Source organism: Hydra vulgaris, chromosome 12 (genome assembly GCF_038396675.1).
Source record: "Hydra vulgaris chromosome 12, alternate assembly HydraT2T_AEP".
NCBI classification, from domain to species: Eukaryota; Metazoa; Cnidaria; class Hydrozoa; order Anthoathecata; family Hydridae; genus Hydra; species Hydra vulgaris.
The window spans coordinates 35,185,109-35,209,166 of NC_088931.1; the positions used below are offsets into that span (position 1 = coordinate 35,185,109).

Here is a 24,058-nt window from a genome sequence, read left to right on the forward strand (position 1 = left end):
TCTTGAATCAAATATTTATTATATACAACATAATAAATTATATATATAAAATCTTGAATCAAGTATTTAATATATGTAATGAATTCAAGAGTGTATAGATGTTTTTTGATGCGGTAATTTTGTCTCACTGTGCAAAAGCATGAATATTTTACGTGTTATGACTTAAAGAAAATTCTTTTTCAACTCTTTAATCAAACATTTATTATATATAGTATAGTAAGTTGTCTATAAAAAACCTTAAATCAAATATTTATAATATAATAAATATTTAATTCTAGAGTGTAAAAATATTTTTGATGCGGTACTTTTGTCTCGCAGTGCAAAGCATGAATATTTTATTTGAGATGTTTCAAAAAGTATTTTTTCACTCATGGATCAAATATTAATTATATATTTAAATAAGCTGTACCCCTAATTTAATTTTAAACAAACTTTTTAGTTTAGATTTCAAAGTAAAGTTAAAAAAAAGTTATTTAGAGACCGTTAAAATTGCTTCGTCTCAAGAATCTAGATGTTTTTAAACATAATGTAAGTATAAAGTTAATAAAACAATAAATCTTATTAAAAAGTTTAATTCAACTTTATATTTAGATTAAAAAAGAATTTAAACATGTCTTTATTTTTTGAAAAAAAAGAAACTTCATCGATCGACAATGGAACACTCTCTCTATATAAAATAACCGCAATGCATTGACGTGATTACGTCAAGAATAACATTTGTTAGCTATAAAAACAATTTGCAACATGCGCAGTGGGCCAGGTGGTGGACAAAACCTAAAAAATAAATGTTTATTACATTCAAAACCATATAACAAAACATATTTGTAATACTCTCGGTAAAATTTTAAAAATTGTTTTGAGTATAATAGTATCTTTTAAAATCACAAAAATCAATTGCGGTTTCATGTATAATGAAAAATTTTTTTTTTTTAAAAAAGCGTGAAATTTTTTTTTATGTAGTTTTTAATATTTTATGACCTAGTTTATATATTTAAAATATTTAACACTATAGCTTTTCGAAAAAAAAAATAAAGTAAAGATCAGCCTTTATAATACACTTATAATCTGGCTTTAAAATAACGTGGTAAATTTTTAACATTTAATACTTTTATTTTGTATAAAAAGTGTCACATAATTTAGGGAACCTACGAGAACCTATATTGAATGCTTGAACTTGTAAATGTAATATGTATACAACCTATTTGAACTATATACATTGCCCCTAACTTCCCCTTTTGGGTTTCTTTAACATTTTAAAATAATGACTTGTAGCTTATGTTATTTGCTTGAAATCAACTTTTATTTCTCGTAAACAAAAACACATGTTATTTTGTTTGTTATTTTATTCAATACAAATTGCACTGTTAACCTAACATTTTTTTTATATAGTTATAATATAAGAATTGGTGATGTTTACGGACTTATACAACAAAATAAACTAGTTTTTATGATATACCATTCTTTTCATTGAAATTAACTGTTCTAGTTTCTGCAGATATTAAACTAGAGGATTCTGAGTAAAAAACTTTATAAACTACAATGTAAAAAGTTGATAGCTGCAAATAATAATAATACTCATTTTGAGAGAAGTAATGAAAACTGGCTAGCTCAAGATTTTCAATACACCTACAGTCCATTAAATGCTACATCATCAGTTAATGAAGTTGGGAAACCATGTGGCTCTTTTGAAAAAGTAACAAAAGAAAAAGAATAAGCTTAACAATGTTTTTTATATTTAGCCATAAATTACTTCAACATGCAACATGCAATATGCAACATGCAACAAAATTGAAACTAATAAGTGAGTTTAAGTACAAAACTGGCACAAAAATTATCATTATTTAAAATAAATACCTATTAAACCTGCTTAGATATATTCATTCGGTGAAGCTTTAGCATTCATAATTAATAGCGATATATCAAAATCAACATACTAGCTTCTAAGAAATGGTGCTGGAAAAACGGCTGCCACATATATCCTTTGTATAATAGTATAGTATCTTCAAAAGCTAAATGCTATTCCAAGAACATTCAAATGGATGGCTATTCAGTACAAATACCGCTAAAAGATTTTCTAAAACACACTCTTAAAAAGCTATGTGGTATACAAAGCATAATGCTAAGGAATTAACTAAACTGACGTTTAGATGCAAGGCTGGTTTTAATGTTGCTACAGGATATAGTGTTTACAAACAGGTAAGTTAAAATGAAAATAGTGACGAATAAAGAGTGCCTGTTGATTATTTGCATAGTACATTTAGAACTTAGTAGACTTTATGATAATAAAAACGTTGTAATATTATTCATCCAGAATGTTCGGCTAATAGATTTAAAATGAAAAAATACATTTTTATATACAAAGATTATAAATAATCTACAGACTTTTTCAAAACGTCGTGGGCATATAATAATATTAATAATAGAGTTTCAAATCTATATGTTCATTTATATTCTCTATATATTTCTATAAATTTATCTATATATTTCAAATCTATTATACAATATCGATAATAGAGTTTCAAATCTAGTGATAAATTTTCATTTTTTCTGAAGTGCGCATTTTTATTTTTAAAGTTTGTTGCATCAATTTTTTTTCAGTTTATTCCACCAGAAGAGTTTGTTATTCAGTTCCACAATATTAGGAAGTTATAGGATTTGAAACTAAAAAATTGCATATCCGCGCTTTTAAAGTTTTATCAAGTTTGTTAAATAATTTTTAGAATTAGCAACTATTTAACTAAAATTTATAATAAAAGTAAATATATCTTAATACAAAGCGATTCTTTGGACATATAAAGGGTTTTAGTAAAAAAAGAAAGATCAAAATAATTTTGTCCACCATATGTCTAATATCCGGCCCACTGTGCATGATTTAAATGCTATTGAAATAGAACAAAGTTTTTTAAAATAATTTTGCTCATTTCGCAACTATTATATCAAGAAATAATTTAATCTAAATGAGATTGAAGGAGTTGTACTCAGGGCCCTGGTTGTACTGCATTATTGTGCAACTTTTCTGCTTTGTAAAACAGCAGATAAGTTGAAAATCAAGACGTCTTTCGTTGCTACCTAATACAAGTCAAGAAAAAAGAAACAAATATTTATGCAAGAAAATATATTTGTATTCAAGATTTTAAATTCAAATATTTTAAAATTTATTTGTAGTTCAGAATTATTTATCTAAAACAAGTTTGCAAAAAAAAAAACAGCCAATTCAAGTTCTATTGATTTTTGACAATTTAAATAGTGTTTGTAAAATGCGATAGTTCTTTATTTGCTGTATTTCTCTTTTATATTACAAAAGAATATTTTTAAAATTTAGTTTTCATCTTCAAGGCTTAGTTAAACTTTTCCGTTAAGCATTGACGGTATGTTAAATAAATGTTCAACAAAAGTTATGGCTCCGTTAAGTGCTATTCTAATTAATCCCATTCCAGTACTTTTACGAAAAAGTTGCACACTGGATTTAAAAAAATACAGACATTTTAATAAATAGGTCAGTGCAATCTAAAATTACCCTTGTTGATTCGTATTTTTCCTTAATACATTTTGGCAATGTTTCTCTTACAATTTATTTTGTTCTTGTTAATAGCATACGCATTTGAGAATGCAAAAATCAGTCACTATAATTCTAGTGACGTGATTTTAAAACATAATGTCATATTTTCAAATAAAAAGTCAAAATCTTGTAAATACATAAAAACACTTGGAACTGACTCTTCCCTTTTTATTATAGTTAAAATTTGTTTTTTTTCAACCCTTTGTATTTGACTCCCAATATTTAAGTTTGGTTGCAGCAGGTTCTAAATATTTTAGAAGAGCTGTAAAAAGGTCGTATTACTCAAAGCCAGTACAAGATTTAAGACGTGCTTAACGATGTTTAAAATTGTCATCTGTAAATTTGAGTTCATTGGTTGTGTGATTGTAGCTCATAGTAATTTTTTTCATTTCCTTATTTTATTTCTTTATTTTTCTTTTTTTTTTTCTTTTTTTTTTTTTATCTATTACACTGTTTAATTTTTGGCTAATAAGCTCAACGAGAAATCGGTTTTTAATTATTGCTTGTTTTTATTATTTTTTTTTTTTTTCGGGGATTAGACATAAATTTCTGTTTTTGAGTTAATGTAGCATAATTGAAGCGCAATATTTTAATGTTATTTGTTAGCTCCACAGTAATATTTTCTTCGATGAAATCAATTTAATCAAAAAGTTTATCACAAGATATTTTATCACTTGGAAATATTTTCTTAAAATCTTTAAACTTATATTATTTGATTACTTCTTTAAAAAATTTTAAAGGCTTATTTGTTATTTTTATTGTAAATACAAAAGTCAAAATGCATTAAAGAGTCCAGTTACAAAAGTCCATTAAAGAACGTTTTTGTAAGTGACATCTTTATTGTTTTGAGAAAAATTAAAAAAAACTAATCACCCAGGGAAGTATTGATAAATGAGCAGTCTTTTTTATTTATATTAAAACAATTAGATTTGTACCTTTTACAATCAAGAATCCGAATATTGAAAAAGCACAATTTTGGAAAAAATGGACTCAGCATAAAAAATATTTTTTAGTCTTTTTTTCCATTGTTATATTAAAGATAAGAAAAATTAAGGCATACTGAAAGACGCAAATATAACTTATATAATTTATATATATTAAGCTTTTACCTTTGCGTCATTCATAATTTTTATAAAATATAATTTATGAATGACGCAAATATAACTAGAAGACTTAAAATAAAAAAGTGAAATGGCAAAAAACTTGAATTCGAAAAGAGTAAGTGAAATTTTTACTGAACCTAAGTTTTCAAAAAAGTTTCATTAGTTCAATTTATACGAGAAACTATCACTTGTTAAAAATTGCAGAGAATGGTTATTTCGTGCTGTGTATATGGTTGCACAAATCGGCAAAACTAAAACAAGGCGTGCTGTTTCACAGGTATGATGAAATATTTATGATGAAACATTTATAATAATAACTTTACTAATAATACACTTAAACTAAATGTTTATTACTGTTATTAATTATATAAGATATTATTAGGCATATTGTTAATTGTAAATTATTGGTTATATATAATGTATTTATTTATATTGTTTTGTGAATATTGTTTTATCATAATAACAGTTATAATAACAGTTGGCATTAGCTATAAATATCTCACTTGCATTGAAATCTGTTATAAATCATTATACAATTTATAATAGAATAATAGTTTCTTATATTTGTTTTATAACAGGTTTTAATACAAGTGACGTGTAAATGCAATACAATATACTGCACAGTTGTTTTTTAGCAAACGTTAAATTGAATGTTTACATATTTTATATAATTTTTAGATTTTTATTAAAAGATGAAAATAGAAGTTGTGGCTAGTAGTAGATCAAAATAGAAGTTGTGGCTAGTAGTAGATCAAAATAGAAGTTGTGGCTAGTAGTAGATCAAAATAGAAGTTGTGGCTCACTAAAAGAAGATAAGTTTGTTCCTAAAAAACATTATGTTTTTTAGTGAGCACTTTCTTGTAGAAAATTTTCTATTACACCCTGTATATGAAATAAAAAAGTTGCACGATTATGCTACATTGCAGGGTCTGTTGTTTGTGATTTGTTACACAGTATTGAGTGCACAATTTGTGCCCAAGCATTAACAACAACTGGAATTATGTCTTCAGTCAATGAACACCTTGGCTATGCTAATAAACTACCAATAAAGCATAAACACAGTTTTATTGTGCATAAAAATAAAGGAAAGTTGATTTTCATCATCAGGTGTTGTCAAAATTTTTGAAACTTGTGAAAAAGCTTTTAAAGTTAGCGTATGTGGCTCAAATTCAACTACAGTTATTCCTGAGCAGAACATCAATGTTCTTATTTTGAGTGTGGTTTTATGTAAACTTTCACCTTATGTAAAAAATTTTCCAACGCTGAATGTTCTCTTTGATCATGATCGTTGTTATGAGGACTTACATGTTGTTCAATTGATAAAAAGAATTTATGCTCAATTTTTAACCATTACACTCAAAACGTAAGGTCAAAAATATAAACGTGAACTTATTCAAGAATTAAAAGGAAGTCTCCAACAGAAATTAAAGAAAATATTTAAAAAACTATTTTAACAAATGCTTATTTTGTTAAAAAGTAGCTTTTTGTTGAAATGCTTTAAAAAATTGACAGGTTTTGATTCATGTCTACTTCTAATTTAATAAAATATAGAATAAAATAGTAGAAGCATTTTTTAATAATTTAAAGGTAGAATCAAAAACATAAAAAATTTTTGGATTCTTTTTTTACTATACTAATACTTCTCTATTTTATTTTAGGTTTTCTCTGTTAAAATATGTTTTTAATTTAGAAAATATTTTATGACTAAAAATTTGCTTTATTAATCATTAGTCAGCAGTTTAGGAAAATTAATTGAATTCAATACTCTCGGGTATTTAAATCAAGTGGATGGGAGTTTGGGAATAAACGGAAGTTTAAACCCAAACTCCCATCCTCTTGTACAAGTTTGAAACTAAATATTTTATAAACTAAAAGCAATTTTTTTCTTAAGTTTTTTTTTTTATTGAAATGATTTTATTATAATTTTTAATAGTTTTTTAAATAATCACAATATAAATTTATTATAAAATAATAAAAGTTAAAAAAAATTAAAAACTAAAATATTGAAACTAAAACTTGTGTTTATTTGTATTAAAAAATAAATGTGCCAAATATAAACAAACTACCAACTTAACAAACCTTAATAAAAAATATTTACAAAACATAAAAAAAAAAGAATTAATATTTTGTTAACAATTACTTTGCTTTTAAGATAAAATATCTTTTAAAATAAAAGTCCATATCTTTTAAAATAAAAGATATGGACCAGTTAAAAAAATTAGTAGCAAAATGATTGAATAGTGTTCCAAAAGATATTACTTAGAGTTTAGAGAATTCCATGCAGAAACATATCAACGAATTCAATTCGTTGATATGTTTCTGCATGGAATTCTCTAAACTCTAAGTAATATCTTTTGGAACACTATTCAATCATTTTGCTACTAATTTTTTCAACTGGTCCATATCTTTTATTTTAATTTACCAAGATTGTGGCTTAACCAAGACCACAAGCTCTCTAATTAAGATCTAGACTATTCGTCCCTTCAGTGTTACCTAGTTCTATCTACAAATGTAATAAATAAAATGCTCTATCTTCTATATAAAATAAATACAAAAATTATATATATATATATATATATATGTATATAAATAAATACAATGTCCTACCTGATATAATATATTATATTATATTAAATGAAACATTGTATTTATTTGTATAAAACTTTTATTTATATATTTATTTTATTTATATATATATATATATATATATATATATAATATATATATATATATATATATATATATATATATATATATAAATATATATATATTAGATAGAAGATTTTATTTATTACATTTCTAGATAAATCAAGGCATGATTTTAATGTTGTTTTCTTTAAAAAAAATTGCTTTCAAATCTTAGCAATATGGAGCATCACCTTGTTGGAAGACAGTTCCCATGTCTTTTGGGAAATTCCCAATAGAATGCATTTAAAAATTCTTCAATATGCCTAAATTTCTTTGAGAAGGTCAAAGCAAGTAGACGTCAATAATGTTACTTTTTAAATAAATTTAATTACTTAAAAAAAGGAAATTAAAATGTTGGTTAGCCTGCAATGCAAACAAAAAAGTTTATCTAAGTACATAGTCTACATTAAATTTACGTTTATACAACAACGTTTGAAAACCAATTTTTTTAAATAAAGATATTAAAATAAAGATGTATAAAAACAAATTCTGATATAATATTGAAACAAAGATGATGGTAATAGTAATATTGATGCTTTAGCGTTATGAGTTTACACTACTCTTTATTTTATTTATAATAGTTTATAATTTAGTAAAACATCAAAATTATGTATAAAAAAAGTTAGATTTAAATAACTTTCACAAAATTTAAAATAAAAATCTATAGAGTCTTGCTTTAAAAGAGTTCAAAGATCGCGCATTCACCACGTGAATGATGCATTCCATTCAATCGCAATACGGTTACTGAAGAACGCTTGTCGAGATAAAGAATGCTTGACATTTTCTTTTCCAATTCTTAGATTATGACCTCTTATTTCTGATGCTGGTCCGTTTGCTCGTAATGACGGTGCAAATTGTTGTGGTTTAAGCCATGTAATGAAGAACATTTAAATTAACTCTTCCGTCTCAATAGAATGCCGACCCCTGGTTTATACAATTTGTTAAATGCATTTTTTGTTATACTAAACTCTATTAAAAATAACTAGCTTTCACTGTAAATTTGGATTAGATCTAATGCTAAAGTAAAAAGGATTTTATTAATTTGAAATATGTTTATAATTTGAACGTGCAAGGTGTATACATTTTTGTGAACCCTTTAATCTTTTTTTTGTTTAAAGTAAGCCTTTGTAAATATAAACTCGAAATACGTTCATAAGTTAAAAGTTTTTTTTTACCTATACTTTTTACTTTTGTTCACTTTTTGTTTAGAGCATTTGTAATATTAAATGGTTTTATTTATTAATATGTTCATAAGTTAAAATTTGAATAAATTTTTTTTCTTCACATTTTACTTTTAATCACTTTTATGTTGTAAACTTTATTTAAAATAATGGTTTTTTTTCCAATTAAATTTGATTGTTAGGAAGGTTGGAGAGGGGGGTATCGAATGTTGACGTAATTTTATAGGAAGAATAACAAGATATCAAACTTCCGAGAATTTTTTGAATTCAAAATCAGCTATTTTAGGGGGTAAATTTACAATATAATAAATCGCGGTCGTTTGCATTGAATATTTTGTATATATAAATGTTATAAATCATATTTAGTTGTGCGGCATTCAGTTGCTCAAATAGAGCTATGAAAAACGATAATCTTTTCGTGGGAAAGTTTAAAAATATTTTGCTTAAATCTTATAACGGAGAACCAGCTTTTTATAGACGTTATTAAAATGACATTTTTGCTGCTTTCACATCCAAAAATCAAGCCAATTTATTCTTGAAGTTTATCAATAATAAACATAGCTCTATTAATTTTACAATAGAAAAAGAAGTTCAATTAATTCCACAAACAACTGTTTTTCATAAGAAAAAATTTCTCGGTACTTTACACAAACCTTTTTAGTTTTACTTCATTTTCATACAAAGTAAGTCTGGTTAAATGTTTAATTGATAGAGCTCATAAAATAAAAAACACTAGTCTTGGTTTTAGTCATGATATTAACAATCTTTTTAGAGTTCTCAAACGCAACCTGTATCCGTCTTGGTTGATCAAGAAAATCCATAGCTCTTATATTAACAACTCATTGTAAGGCATTCTAAATCGGTCACCGTAAGATTAACTTTCACTTTATTGAAAATTTCAAACTTTTATCTCGGCAAAAGATCCTTTTCCTATAGACTTCATATCATTTGTTGTCTAAAAATTTTAATGCCCAGGCTGTATATCCTGTTATAAATAGCGAATTTGCCATTTAAAGACACGAATAATCGAGCACCAAAAAAGGGATAAAAACTCGCACATTTATAAACATATTCATTCAAAAGAAAGCTGTTTTTAGAGTTTTAATCATACTAGATTTTCAATTTCGGATTCAACAACAAATTTATATTAAAACTCAAAGAAAGTATGTTCGTAGAGCGGGAAAAACTCATTGTTAATAAACAAGTGAACCATTCAAAAATGATACTTTAAATCTAGTTTCTTTTTACATTACCGGTTTAATTATTATTTTAAAAATATTTGTTAGATTTTTAATTGCGTTTTTATCGTATTTTTTATTATAAGGTCTTTATTAGTTCAACTTAATTTTACTAACTTGATTTAAGCATTTTAATATATTTCAAAAGAAACTTTGAATACAAATACTATTATGAAACTACATTATTAACAAGCATGTAAGCAAATACGCATTATCTTGAAGCTTTCCTTTTACACCAACATATATCTTAAAACATCTGAAAAATTTTTTCATAAATCATAAGTTTTTAAAAAAGAAGAATTGAAGCAATAAAAAGTGAAACGATCCTTTCTAAGATTGTCAAGGTGGTAATGACCTCCAATTGTTAATTAAGTTTGTCTGCAGCAACCATTAATATTTCAGATAAAGCTAAGAGCTACGTCGTTCACCAATAGTTTTTGCTTCAATTTGTTCTTAAACTCATTAAGAGTTGCAATTGTTTTTAGTTGTGTTTTAATAATTCAGGTCAGGTTTAGGATCGTTACAACTACCCCGCTACTGGTATGATGTAACCCAGTACTACCTGTCCCATGCCCAGCTGCTTTGTAGGGTTTGCTTTTTAAAGCAAAGGCTAAGAGAAACAAACTTCGACTTAAAAATCCCCTGCCTTGGGGCTCTTGATTGAGTAAAGGCTAGAGGTGGTGTCTCGATAAAAATACTCATCTAGATGTTAACCCCATCCAGCTACTGTCTTGTTGAAGGCTTCCTTGACAAAAACTTAAGAAGTAAACAGATTCTATCTGTTGACCAGCTTCTAACCCTTTTTTCATCTATTAGGCTGGTGTAGATGTATTTATATACATTGTTCCCGAACTCTGCAGTAGCTCTCAGAGAGGACGATTCCATCAACAGCTGTAAAATATCAGAGTAATAACATGTTCCATGTTGCGAATGGATGGTGTCTCTTTTTGTAATTTTGGTGTGGATTGTTGAGGCCACATTCGGGGCCCTCTGTTATGGCTTAGGGTTTATTAATAGTAATGAGGCAATCGCTTGGACTATTAGATAGTATATTAAGTACTTACTGTGTTTTGAGTCAAGTTCTTTAACCAATTTAAAAAATGACTAAAGTATCAAAAACTGTAAAACACAAAAAGCCATTGTCGTCACCAAGTTCTCTAAATTTATCATTCACAAATATTCGTGGTCTTCAAAGTAACTTTTCTTCTGTTGAGTCTTATCTTTTGCAAAGTTCACTTGACCTGGTTGCTCTTTATGAGACTAATTTGAGTTTAGCTGTCTCATTTTGTAATCTTCGAGTTGATGGTTATCTTCCTTTAATTCATAAAGACTCCAATAGTCACATTCTTGGTCTAGGCATTAAAGTTGTAAGAATTTAATCATTTGTCGAGAAACTAGGTTTGAATCCACAGACTATTTTTTTATGTGCTTTAGTTTAGCACCACTTCGCTCTATAAACTTTCTCTTTGTTCTATATGGCTCTCTTTCATCTCAAGACTGCACTGTTTTTGGTCTTATTTTTGATCAAATTGATCAAGCTCTTTTTCTTTATCCTTGAGCCAATATCTTTGTTGTTGGTACCTTTAACGCTCACCGCTATGAATGGCTTGGCTTGAGTGTCAGCGACTCTGCAGGCGTTAAGTTCTACAACTTTTGCCCTTCTCAGTTTCTAACACAAATAGTCAACTTTTTAACTTGCTTTATAGACAATCTGAATCATTTACCTTCTCTACTCAACTTGTGTCTTGTTTCTGATCCTAGTCAGTAATCAGTTTCCCAAAATTCACCCTTAGGTGCTTTGGATCATAGTTTGATCTCTCTAAAACTATTATCTCATTCTTCTTCTTTATCAGAATCTCCCTACCATCGCAACTCATACAAATAATTTAAAGCTGACTGGGACTCTTTCCGTGATTTTCTTCGTAATGGCCTTTGGGTTGAAATCTTTTGTCTTACTGCTGACAAATGTGCTTCTTTATATAACATCTTATATTCATGCTGAAATGGAAACTTTTATTCCCTCTTGATAATTCCGAGTCAAGCCTCACTCTTCTCCATGATTTTTTTCTCATTGTGCTGCTATGATTTTAAATCGTAACCATCACTTTCATATCTATCGCCCAAAAATATTTTAGAAAGCTGCTTCTGTTATCCCTATATTGAAAAATTCTGGAGAACGATATGACTCGTCTAACTATTGTCTCATTAGTCTTCTTCCAATCATAAGCAAGGATTTTGAGTCTTTAATTAACAAACATTTAATCTCTCATCTTGAATCTAATGACTTGAATTTCAATCTTCTTGCTCTACTGTTGATTTGTTGAACAGTAATAACCGATAGATTTTATCATGTGTTAGATAGGCGTGGAGAGATTAAGGCTATCGCTCTCAACATTTCTAAAGTCTTTGATAAAATTTGGTATGATGGTCTTTCTCAATAAGCTCTCTACTTACGGTGTACCAGGTAACATCTTTAAAATTATTGAATCCTTTCTTACCAATCGTAGCATAAAAGTTGTCCTCGATGGACAGCGCTCTTCTTTTTTGTAACATCAGGAGTTCCTCAAGGTTCTATATTTGGCCCAATACTTTTTTCAATTTACATTTACGATCACCCTGTAATTCTCACATCTGAGATGGCATTTTTCGCTGATGATATTACCATTTATTCTTGTCTTGATAAGAAGATAACATTCTCTGATTACTTGGAGGGGACATTGGAACTTGAAAAGGATCTCATTTCTGCTACAGAATGAGGCTCTAAGAGGCTGGTGAACTTTAACTCAGATAAAACTCAATTTTTTCATCCAATCGTAATGTTGCTTCTCTTTCTCTTTTCCATAAATAATATAATGGACGCTGTTCTAAAGAGCTAGCGTCTCTAGTGCCGTCGACTAAAGTTCATTTTTGTCTCACTCATCATTCAATTAAGTATCATTCTTTTACTGTGACTATTCCTAAATGCTCCAAAAATTCTTATTCATCTAGTTTTTTTTTCCACAAACATCAGTTCTTTGGAATTTGCTCCTTTCGTCTTGTTTCCTAAATCATATAATCTTTTAAGTCGTCTGTTAATCATTATCTTGCTTTGTATACTTTATATTTCCTCTTCAAACTGTAATAGTGGTTTCTCCAACTGTAATAGTGGTTGCTCGCAGCCTTGTTGGAAGTAAAGATGTTAAAAAACAAAATTGTTTATTTTAGCATTATTAGAGCTTAGGTGTGATTTTTTTTTTATGCTAAACTTGGACCTGTGCTTACAAATGCATGGTTTAACGAATTAGCAATTATTGCGTCGTTAACAATTTCACAATCATTTATAATTAGTTTTTTAGATAAACAATAATATTCATATCATTTCTGCCAATAACCTCTTTCATTATGTTCTAAGTTTTTTGTCATTTTTGTGTTTTAGTAATTGGCTACTATAGTAAAAAAAATTTTGAGTGCTTTACAATCGTCATAAAAAGACGATTATAGTTGTTGTAGTTTGTTTCATTTTCAAAAGTTCTTTTGTTAATGAACTTTTCATACAATCATTGCTTTTCTTTGGAAGATTTTTAGATTCCAGGTGTTATTTAGGGATTTTGTAGAGTTTGTTTTTATAAATTTAGTTGTAATCGGGAATGCTTTATTGTAGTGATATTTAAATATAAATGATAAAACTTATGATAAGCTTCATTAAAACTTTTAGTTTTCAAAACAAATTTCCATTTTGTCATCATAAAAAGCTAATAAATCTCACAAGAGAAGCGTCCTTAGTTAAATAAAGTTTATTATCGTTATTTTTTATAAACGGTATAAAATAAAGAATAATAAAAACATATAATGAAAATGTTATGATAAAAAAATCAAACAAAAAAAAATTTATTTAACTACTTTAATTTGATAAAAATTTAATTTAATTCTAAATTGAATTAAAAAAAGTTTCATTCATTTATGTGACGTTTTTAATTCTCTTCGGACGAGAGTGCATATTTCGCTATACTGAAACATTTTATAAGTGGATCGTTGCCATAAAAAACCTGAAACATTTATTCCTATTTATTTATAGAAACAATTATATTGAATGAAAGCATTTTTAAATTTAATGTCAGTGGTTATGATTTCAATAAACCTACAGCCTATGTGAGCAGCTGTGGCGTATTGGTTAGAGTTCTGGCTCAGGCTCAAAGGTCCGAGGTTCAACGCCGGCTCTAGCCCAATAAGCAACATTGGTACGGAAGGGAGGTTTGAATTTTTAATTAAATGCTCTCAAGCGGTACTCTGTGATAAGACCGTAAAGACTTATGGGAGCACCTAATTAATTAAAAAAAAAAATGTGCAGCAAAACCTAAATATAAAAATGGTTTATGCAGTTAATAAGGTTATTATTGAAAAACTTTTAATAAAGATATAAATGCGCATAGTGCTGAGCATGAAGCACAGAAGACATGCATTCTACACATCTAATAAAAAGCTAGCTAAAATATTTTTTACAATCAGACTGCAGTCCTATAGCCAGGTATATTTAAAAAAAGATTTAAGAAAATCTACGATTGTCCTACGACAATCAATTGATGAAATTATTTGTATTCAAAGGCTTATAAAATTTAACAAATAAATTTAAAACAAACAATGTAATATAAAAAAATAAACTTTATTATTTGTATATATATATATGTACGCAGCTAGACTCCCCCACACACCATAGTTTGGAACGGTAAAGGGGCCTCGATTAGGGTTAGACAAATTCAGGGGGTCAATATGCAAATGGAGGGTCTTTTTGCAATATATATATATATATATATATATATATATATATATATATATATATATATATATATATATATATATATATATATATATATATATATATACAGTCGTGTGACAATTTATAATGGCCACCGACAATTTTTTACATTCTCAAGTTTCTAAGTCTATTATTTTAATTTTTTTTTTGTGATTTATGTACTCAAAAGTAATTTTTAGTTAAGAAATCGGTACTTTTTTGACAAATAAAAAATATTTAACAAATTGGTAATAAATTTTATTATTTAAATATTTCTACAAATATATTCAAGATCAATATTTGTTGATTTCCTCTTTTGCCTCTATAATTGCAAGAACCCTTTTCGGCATACTTTTGATGCATTTTTCAGCCAGTTCCTTCAATTTTTTATTATGGTTCCAATGGTGAATAATTCTATTTATTAAATACACTTTATTTTTAATAGTTTCTTTAGATATTTGCATCTTTAGCAGCGCCCAAACATTTCCCATAGGATTTAGGTCACGAGACTTTCCTGGCTAATCAAGTAATGGAATATTCTGTCATAATAGACATTTTTAAATTGGTTTTGTCGTGTGACATGGTGACTTGTCCTGCATGAAGGTTTTTTTTTACCTGGATCAAACCATTCTGCCAATTGTGGCAACAATCTTTGTTCCAGGACTTTTTTATATTGTAACTGATTCATTATTCCTTCGATAGTATAAAGCCTTCCCACTCCCTTTCCACATATCACTGACCAGATCATCACAGAAGAGGGGTTTTTAACAGTTTGAATGATGAAGTCCAATAAGTACTTTTCCCTTTTTTCTCTTTTTACATATTAACCTTTTTTGTGAACACTTGGAAAGTTCTCTCGTTGCTAAAGCATACCTTAAAATATTATACAAGGATTGTTAAGTGAATCTTTAAAGTTTGATGTAAGAAAGCGGATATTTTAAAATCATTTAAGTTAATTTCACCAAATCATCTTTTGTTAAATTCTTATATTTTTTTGCTCACTTCAGTTTTTTTGCATCATTTTTGGTGTCAGTTTAGGTTTCTTAGCTAGACGTCGTGAAATGTAACCGAGATCGTGGAGGCGACGTTGAACCGTTCTCTTTGATATTTTGACTCCAGATTTGTTCAGCTTTTTAGTTATTTCATTGTTGGTAGCCTGTCTACTAAAGTACTACTATGAATTCAAATGTATTTAGAACGTCATAGTTATGTAATACAATAAATTTTCAATCCAACAACTCAGACCGTTGACCTTGCTCTTGCTTGTTGCATAAAAGGAGTAGAAGGTGCAATTTGTCTTCATTTTTGTATGACGAATATACTTCCTTCATTACTTTGATTGCACGCTCTGCACATTGATTACTTCTGGGAACTTGTAGTATTGATGGCTCTCGCTTCCAGCGATTTTTCAAAGAGCTTAAAGCTTTTTTGCGATGAGTTCAGTACTTTAACCAAGTTATTAAAGTTGTTTTCGTTGTACAGTTGGTCTTTAAACCAATGGTCTGCCCAGCCATACGATATAAATCAACATACTATCTGCAGAGCTGTCCTAGTTATAGGAATTAAAATGAAGGCCAAGATCACTAGTATAGCTCTGGAATTCCACCTTGCATTGCCGATGTTGGGTAATTGCTGAAATCTGATCAATGAAAAATATCCCTTTTCATCAAAAAATTGGAACACTCGAGTGAGATGAAATAAAAATTTCATTTTTCAGCCTGATGTTTCGAGAATTACTTCTATTCCGTTATCAAACTGTTTTTAGTTGTTCGTACTCCTTCAACAGTTGAGGTAGAAATGGATATTCGATGTTCGGCGATTTTTTTACTTCCAAGTTCTTAATCCGTTACCAAACGGAGGATTCTATCTAATACATGGTGTTGACAACTGATAAACTGATATCTTTTGATGCGTTTCTCTGTGAACATTCGTTGCAATATTACAACAACACTATTCTTTTTTCCAGTGTTAACTTTGATGGTATATGCAATAATCATCTGTATTGAATTCCAGGTGAAATTCATCGAGGGCTTTAGAAATTCCTTGAGCAATAGCTTTTCCCCTGCCATCTACCAAGCCCAGGAAATCCAATTTGATTTCTCTTCTTTCATTTTTAAGGACGACGACTTGATAATCGATTCCACTTGGCCTGTAGAGTATCCCACTGTTCCTTTGCTTTCCGCTTAGAGATATTACAATCGCTTGCCCTCAGAAGATAAACATGTTCCATCCACTTTAGTAATATCAAAAATTTCATCAAGGGGTTCGTAGCTTCCCCGCTTGACACATTTATCATAACATTTCAGTATTTTACCAAGCTTTTCTCGTATAACTTGATCAGATACATGAGGAAAATTCAGTTTATTCTTCCACAATTTGGTGACTTCTTTGGAAATTTCTGCTATTCGCTCTTTTCTTCCTTTGATTTTTGGTCCAAGGAAATCGTAACGTGCGATAATTTGCTTTTGGAGAGTCATTCTGCACTTTTCTTCCAGTGAGTATTCTTCCAAAGGGACCATTCTTCTTTTATGAGAGTCTTCATATTTTACAAGATTATTGGTCCAGACATCCTTGTTCTTCTGAATGCTACTATCGCTATGCTTGTACATCACCATGTATCGCTTCTGTAATAACTATAAACTTAGAAAGGCAGCTATATATACACAGTCTAAATTGTTCCAGAATGTTCTAAATTTTTCTAGTATATTCTAAATGGTTCTAGAATATTCTTAATTGTTCCAGAATGTTCTAAATTGTTCTAGAAAATTCTAAACTGTTCTAAAATATTCTTAATTGCTCCAGAATGTTCTAAATTGTTCCTGAATGTTCTAAAGTCGTCTAAAATATTCTGGAATTTTCCAAAATTTTCTAAAGTTCTAAACACTTCTAATCTATACAAGTTCTAAATGATTTTAAGCAAAGCCATACGTATTAGAAGTAGCAGTAACAAGATTAAAAAAATGACGATTTTAATTGCGAAGTGACCTTTTTTTACAACCTGGAGAAATTGAACATATTTTCAATGTTTTCTAAAAAAAGTTCATCGATTTATGACACAGAAAATTTTTTTTTTAAAAAAAGTCAAAAAGTCATAACCCTAATTAATAATATATTTATATATATATATATATATATATATATATATATATATATATATATATATATATATATATATATACAGGGCCGTACCAAGGGTGGGGCCGGCCGGGCCGCGGCCTGAGGCGCCAAAATTGGGAGGGCGCAAATTTTAATAAATTAAAAAAACAATAATCAGTTTATGAAACAAATTTTCACGGCGTTGCTGCTGTTGATAAGAACATTAATTAAAATTCCACCTCGACACAAACTCCTAAATATTAAAGCTCATTTACTGAACAAAAGAGCGTCCTTTAACACTAACATACCTTTGATAACTTTTGAACATTATGATTCTATTATGAATCGAACCAAAAAATTATCTGGTGCTGAATTTAAGAAGAAAAGAAAACAGCGCCAAGAAAGTGACGAGAAACTACAAAATTGTTTCAAAAAGTGGTTGATAACAAACTCAGTGGAAAAACAAATTATTTCAGAGGATATTTGTATTGAAGTTAATGACAGTTCAACAGATCCTATAATTGACTTAAGTTCAGATCATCATTTGGAATTAATTGAAGAGGAGATTTTCATCAGCCAAAGTTAAGAAGAATTTTGCACAACTGATTCAAAACCAACAAGGGAAAATGGAAATACCCAGCTTTCAGGCCCAGTTAAAATGGACGAGGATGAACTTCATTCAGAAATCTCAGAAATTTCAGTGGCCTCAGAAGAAAATTTTCAACACAGGGATCCAGCAACACAGCCTAAAATAACGGACAAAACAAGATGTTTTTTTATTGAGTATGGGCCAGAGCAAGACAGAAGAGAATTTTGAACACGCTGTGTAATTTTGAAAACAGAATGCGACACTTCAGCTCAAAATGGTATGAAAAAGTTTATTCCAATGGTGAAAAATTTGTTCGCACTTGGCTGCAGTACAGCAACAAAAAAGATTCTTTATTTTGTTTTTGCTGTTTGTTATTTTCAACAACAAAAACCAACAATTTCTCAGAAATTTACAAAGGGTTTTGTGACTGGAAAAAACTAAACCCAAGAATTCCTGACCATGAAAACAGCAATGAACACCAAAGATGCTATTCTGATTGGAAAACTCTTGAAAAAAACCTCAAGGAAGGAAAGACCCTGGATTCTGATCTGCAGAGAGTTATCAGTGGAGAGATGAAAAAGTGGAGAGACATCTTGAAAGTGATTGTTGATGCAATTTTGTTCTGTGCCAAGAACAATCTTGCCCTTCGGGGAACAACATAAGACATCGGTCAATAAAACAGTGGCATTTTTCTGAGCTTAATTGAGTTGATTAGCCATTATTATCCATTAGTGGCTGAACACATTGTGTCCGTTAAAGCAAAAAAAAACCACAACATCCTACTTTTCTCCTTGAATTCAAAATGAGCTGATTGAGTTACTTGGGCAGAAAGTCAGGAACGAAATTTTGTCAAACATCAAAGAAGCTAAATACTACTCTATGACTGCACTCCAGATGCCTCCCACAAAGAGCAGATGACTCAGATCATCAGGTATGTTCACATCAGTGATGAAGCCTGCACAATTAAGGAAAGCTTTGTGGACTTTATTGAATCTCACCAAAAAACCGGAAAAAAGTCTTGCAACAGAGATAACTGAAAAATTGGAGAAGGATGGTCTAACCATTTTCGAATGCCGGGGCCAAAGCTATGACAATGGAGCCAATATGTCTGGAAAATACAATAGCGTCAAAGTTCGCATCCATTCTCTTAATGAATCAGCAAGATTTTTTCCATGCGCAGTTCACACTTTAAATCTTGTTGCTGTTCATACTGCTGAGGTTTCCCCACTCATGATTACGTTTTTTGGAAAGGTTCAAGCCATCTTTAACTTTTTTTCAAGCTTCATGTCAAGATGGAAAAAACTGATGAAAAAGTTGGCCATCTCATTAAAGGGAAACAGTGACACAAGATGGTCTGCCAAAAAAGAAGCAATCACACCATTGCACAGACAAATCAAAGGCGTTCTTCAAGTTTTGGAATCCATTATCCACAATCCCATGACAAATGCTGTCAAAGTTAGCAGTGCAAAAGAACTTCTCATTCAAATTGATTTCAATTTTTTGTGTTTGTTGGGTTTCTGGTGTCAAATTCTTTCTCTAATTGACCGGGAAAACAAACTGCTTCAGTCAAAAACCATTTCAATTGACATTGCCGCAAAAAAAAATGAAAGGATTGAAGGCTTCCATTCAGAATCTTCGAGATGTTGAGGTGGACAACATTATCAAAGTCGCCACAGAAAAAACTAACCAGAGTGGAATTGACGGTTGCTTTCCAATCAAGAGGAAGTGCAAAGTGAAGCGGATGGCACTTTATGAAGCTGAAGATGACTCTCACCTTCTCACAGCAAAAACAGAATTCGGATCTCAGTGCAACCTTGTGTTTGACAGCATTGTTACACAAATTGAGTGGCAGTTTGAGGCTATGTCTGCTGTATCCTCTGATTTTGACTTCCTCAGTGGGCATTCACTCTCTAAAAGTTCAGTGGATGAACTCAACAAAAAAGCTTCAAATTTATCTCAAATTTACAAGGCAGATTTAGATTCTCCAATTTCCAGTCAGAAATGGCAAGCTTTAAATATCAAGCTGCCGCAATGATGGACAACTTTTAAAAATCTAGCCCGATCGACATTTTGCAGCTCATTCATAAATATTCTTTGACTGATGCTTATCCCAACATGGCAATTGCTATTCGTTTCTTCCTCACCATACCAGTCACAGTTGCTACGTGTGAGAGAAGTTTCAGTAAACTTAAGCTCATAAAAAACTTTATGAGGTCAACAATGGGCCAAGAAAGTTTGTCAAGTTTGGCTATAACTTCAATTGAAAATGAAGTGGCAAACAACATTGATTTTGATGTTGTCATTAGTGAATTTGCCTCAAGAAAAGCCAGAAAAGTGACATTGAACTAAAGTTTGTGCAACCTTAATGACAAATTTTACTTATAACTTGATATGATAAATTTTGTGATCAATAAATCGTTTTTTTCATTTAATTTTCTTATTTTTTTTTTTTTTTGTGGGGAGGGGGGCGCAATTTTCTTTTCTTGCCCGAAACGAAAAATTGGCTCGGTACGACCCTGTATATATATATATATATATATATATATATATATATATATATATATATATATATATATATATATATATATATATATATATATATATATATATATATATATATATATTTATATATTTATATATTTATATATATATATATATATATATATTTATATATTTATATATTTATATATTTATATATATATATATATATATATATATATATATATATATATATATATATTAAAATAGAAAAATATACCATAAAATCAAGTTATTTATTTTATTAATTTTTCTTGATTTGTTGTTTTTATTTAAAAAGTCATTTTTTTGAAATAAAAGTGTTTATAGTTATTTCATTATCTTGCTATTTCTAATATATATGTTTTGGTCAGGGCTGTCCTAAAAGATGGGGGATAGGGGTGTAGGGGATGTCCCACCCCCTAAAAGCTACTATTGCATTTCAGTAGGCAAGTTTTAAACTTGAGTTAGCAAATTTTTTTATGCAATACAATATTTCTAGGGGTTTTAATAATAAATTTACTAATAAGTATCTTTTATAAGTTACATGTATTATATGGGTTTGTATTAAATAATTACTTAAGAAAACAAGTGTACCCAATAAATCAATAATTTAATCATATTGTTAATTTTTAGATTTTTTTTTTCCATTGTAATGATGGACGGAACTTATTCAACTGTGTGCACAAATAACAAAGTTTGCAAGTCAGAAACGTTAAGTTCTTCATTACCGACTAAACATAGCTACTTTAGCGCAAAACGATTTTCATTTACGTTTTTAAATCAAACCGCATTTAATAAAATAACAGTTAAAAGCGAGCAACATTGTATTAAAAAGTGTATGTCTTCCTTAACCTGTTCATCTATGAATCTTGTAAGAAACTTAACTTCAGACACAACTAGTGTGGAATGTCATTTACTTACACAGCAAGCATATTCCAATAAAGGCGATCTTACATACCAGGAAAATTCTACCCATCTGACCGCAATGGTATGACTTCATTTTCAACTTATTTATTTTACTATTTTAAATAAAAAGATGTCAACATAATTTTTAGTGACTAAACAGAAAGCACTTTATTTAAAGAAATTGTATATAAAACGTATATAATAAATTATACTGACATAATATGCAGTTATAAACTTGTTATATATTATGCACTAGATACAGACATAATAGAAATATGACATAAATCATAGTTTTTTACAACAGTTAAAGTAAAATCATTACAAGAATCAAACCTCGCATCTATCTATCACGCCTGCAAATTTACTTCGCAGTTTTTAGAATAAATACAGGCGTATTGGGTTTTTGCGTATTAAAATGCTTTTCCATTTAATTTTTAGATGGCAAATTTTGACACCTAAAGTCGTTAATTTATATTGCAAAGATAAAATAATAAAAAGAAAAACTAGTATTCGATACTTTATTTCAAATGAGAACAGCTTTAAGTAACTTCCATCTCATAAGTTCGATCACTATATACATTCCAATCAACGCAACACAATATTACACATTTAACATCCCAATTACATATCAAAATATCACTAATTTAACATCCAAATAACACATCGCAATAACTTATCACAATATCACAAAAAGTTTAACAAAAAATAAACATAAAACGGGGCGTAGTGATAAGGCAAATATTATCTTCTTTTAGCCCCGGTCGTGTAAATTTTATTTATATAAAACAGCATTGTATTCTTTTTTTAATGACGAAATAAAATAAAATAAAAAACTAAAAAAAAACTAGTTTTATTAAGTTATTTTATAATTGAATTATGTTCAATCTTTAAATTCAATTTTTAAAAAGTTTTTTTTTTCAATTGACAACTTTATTCAAAAGTTATTTTTTATCATTTAGTGACGCGGTGCAAATTATCCATAAGTTTTATTTAACTCTCTCTCTCTCTCCGCCCCCCGCCCCCAGATATAGACAGACCCACACACACACACACACCCACACACACACACACCAACACACACACACACACACACACACACACACACACACACACACACATATATATATATATATATATATACACATAACTATACACACATATATATATCTATACACACACATATATATACACACATATATATATGTGTGCTACACCAGAACCCTCTATGCTGACGTACATGGAGATACAGACGCTACAGACAAAGCAGCAATTGTATCTATAAAGTTACTTTCTTATGTTGTTTTTAAAAGCGTTGATGGATTGAGCGTTCACTGCTTCTTGCGAAAGCGCATTCCATGGGGCGACAATTCTATTTGAAAAAAAGTTATATCGCTCCTAACAGTTTTTTACCATCTGACGTTCAAATTTATGATTATTGCCTCTAAGAATATACTTATCTTTACTTTTTGAAAATTTTTTCTGTACGAAAAAACTGACAAGCTCGAGTTTACGAGTGATTTTGAATTGCTCAATAAGATCTGCTCTTTTGCGGCGTTCTTCAAGAGTTGTTAAACCGAGCCGTTGGAGTCGATCTTCATAAGACAGATGTTTAATAGTCGACATTGTTTTTGTTGCTCGATGTTGGACTTGCTCGAGAATGGCAATGTCTGATTTTAAATGCGGTTACCAGGCTTGTACAGCAAACTCAAGAAGGGGCGAATGTAAGTGAGATACAGAGTGCGCCATAAATAAAAACTGCAACTCCGAAATGCTTTTTTGAGTCGCCCTAGCATTCTATTTGCTACTGATGCGGCTGACTCTATTTGCGGTCTGACATTAAGGTCATTCGAGACTATCGCACCAAGTTCTCTTTCGACTTCAGTTTTTTCGAAAGGACGACGGGTACCATCGACGTTAGACATTGAGCATGTGTACGTTACATCCGCGCCTAAAAGTTATGTTGCGAAACTACCATTTAGCAAAACCCCGCAACGCAGGGTAAGGGGCCTGAGTTGTAGGGGCCTAAATTTTTTCAAAAGTTGTGCAACAGTTTTTTAATAACTATACTTAGTTTAAAATTATTTTTCTCTCCTGGTGGTTCGGGCCTAAATAATATTTGGTGTGGAAGGGGGCAAAATTTGAAGTTCCGTCACTGAAAGAATTGAAGACAAAGAATTGAAAAAAAAGTAGACTTTCTCGACTGTAGTGTTATTAAAATAAAACAAATTTAAACAAATAAAAAGAACTTAAACAACATTTATTTGCTGTATCTTATTTTAATTGTTTTATTAACTTTAGACTGTAATGAACAAACATTAGGTATTCTCCGTTATCTGCTTTTAGTCTGCTCCTTGTTGCTTCGTATATGTCCCCACCAGCACTAAATAACCTTTCACTTTCTATTGAT

General features: G+C 29.3%; 1 protein-coding gene across 2 annotated transcripts in view; it reads left to right on the plus strand.

Moving 5' to 3' along the window:
* Positions 1-392: 392 nt before the first annotated feature.
* LOC101240928 (uncharacterized) overlaps positions 393-24,058 on the plus strand; it is a 49,848-nt gene continuing 26,182 nt past the window's right edge. The window contains exons 1-2 of one of the 2 annotated variants that reach the window (XM_065813056.1): positions 393-528; positions 21,379-21,733. In XM_065813056.1, the coding sequence (XP_065669128.1) occupies positions 512-528; positions 21,379-21,733 (372 nt within the window). In that variant the 5' untranslated portion in view covers positions 393-511. Of the gene's footprint in view, positions 529-1,065; positions 1,085-21,378; positions 21,734-24,058 lie in introns of those variants that run through there. The other variant, XM_065813057.1, reaches the window with a different exon arrangement.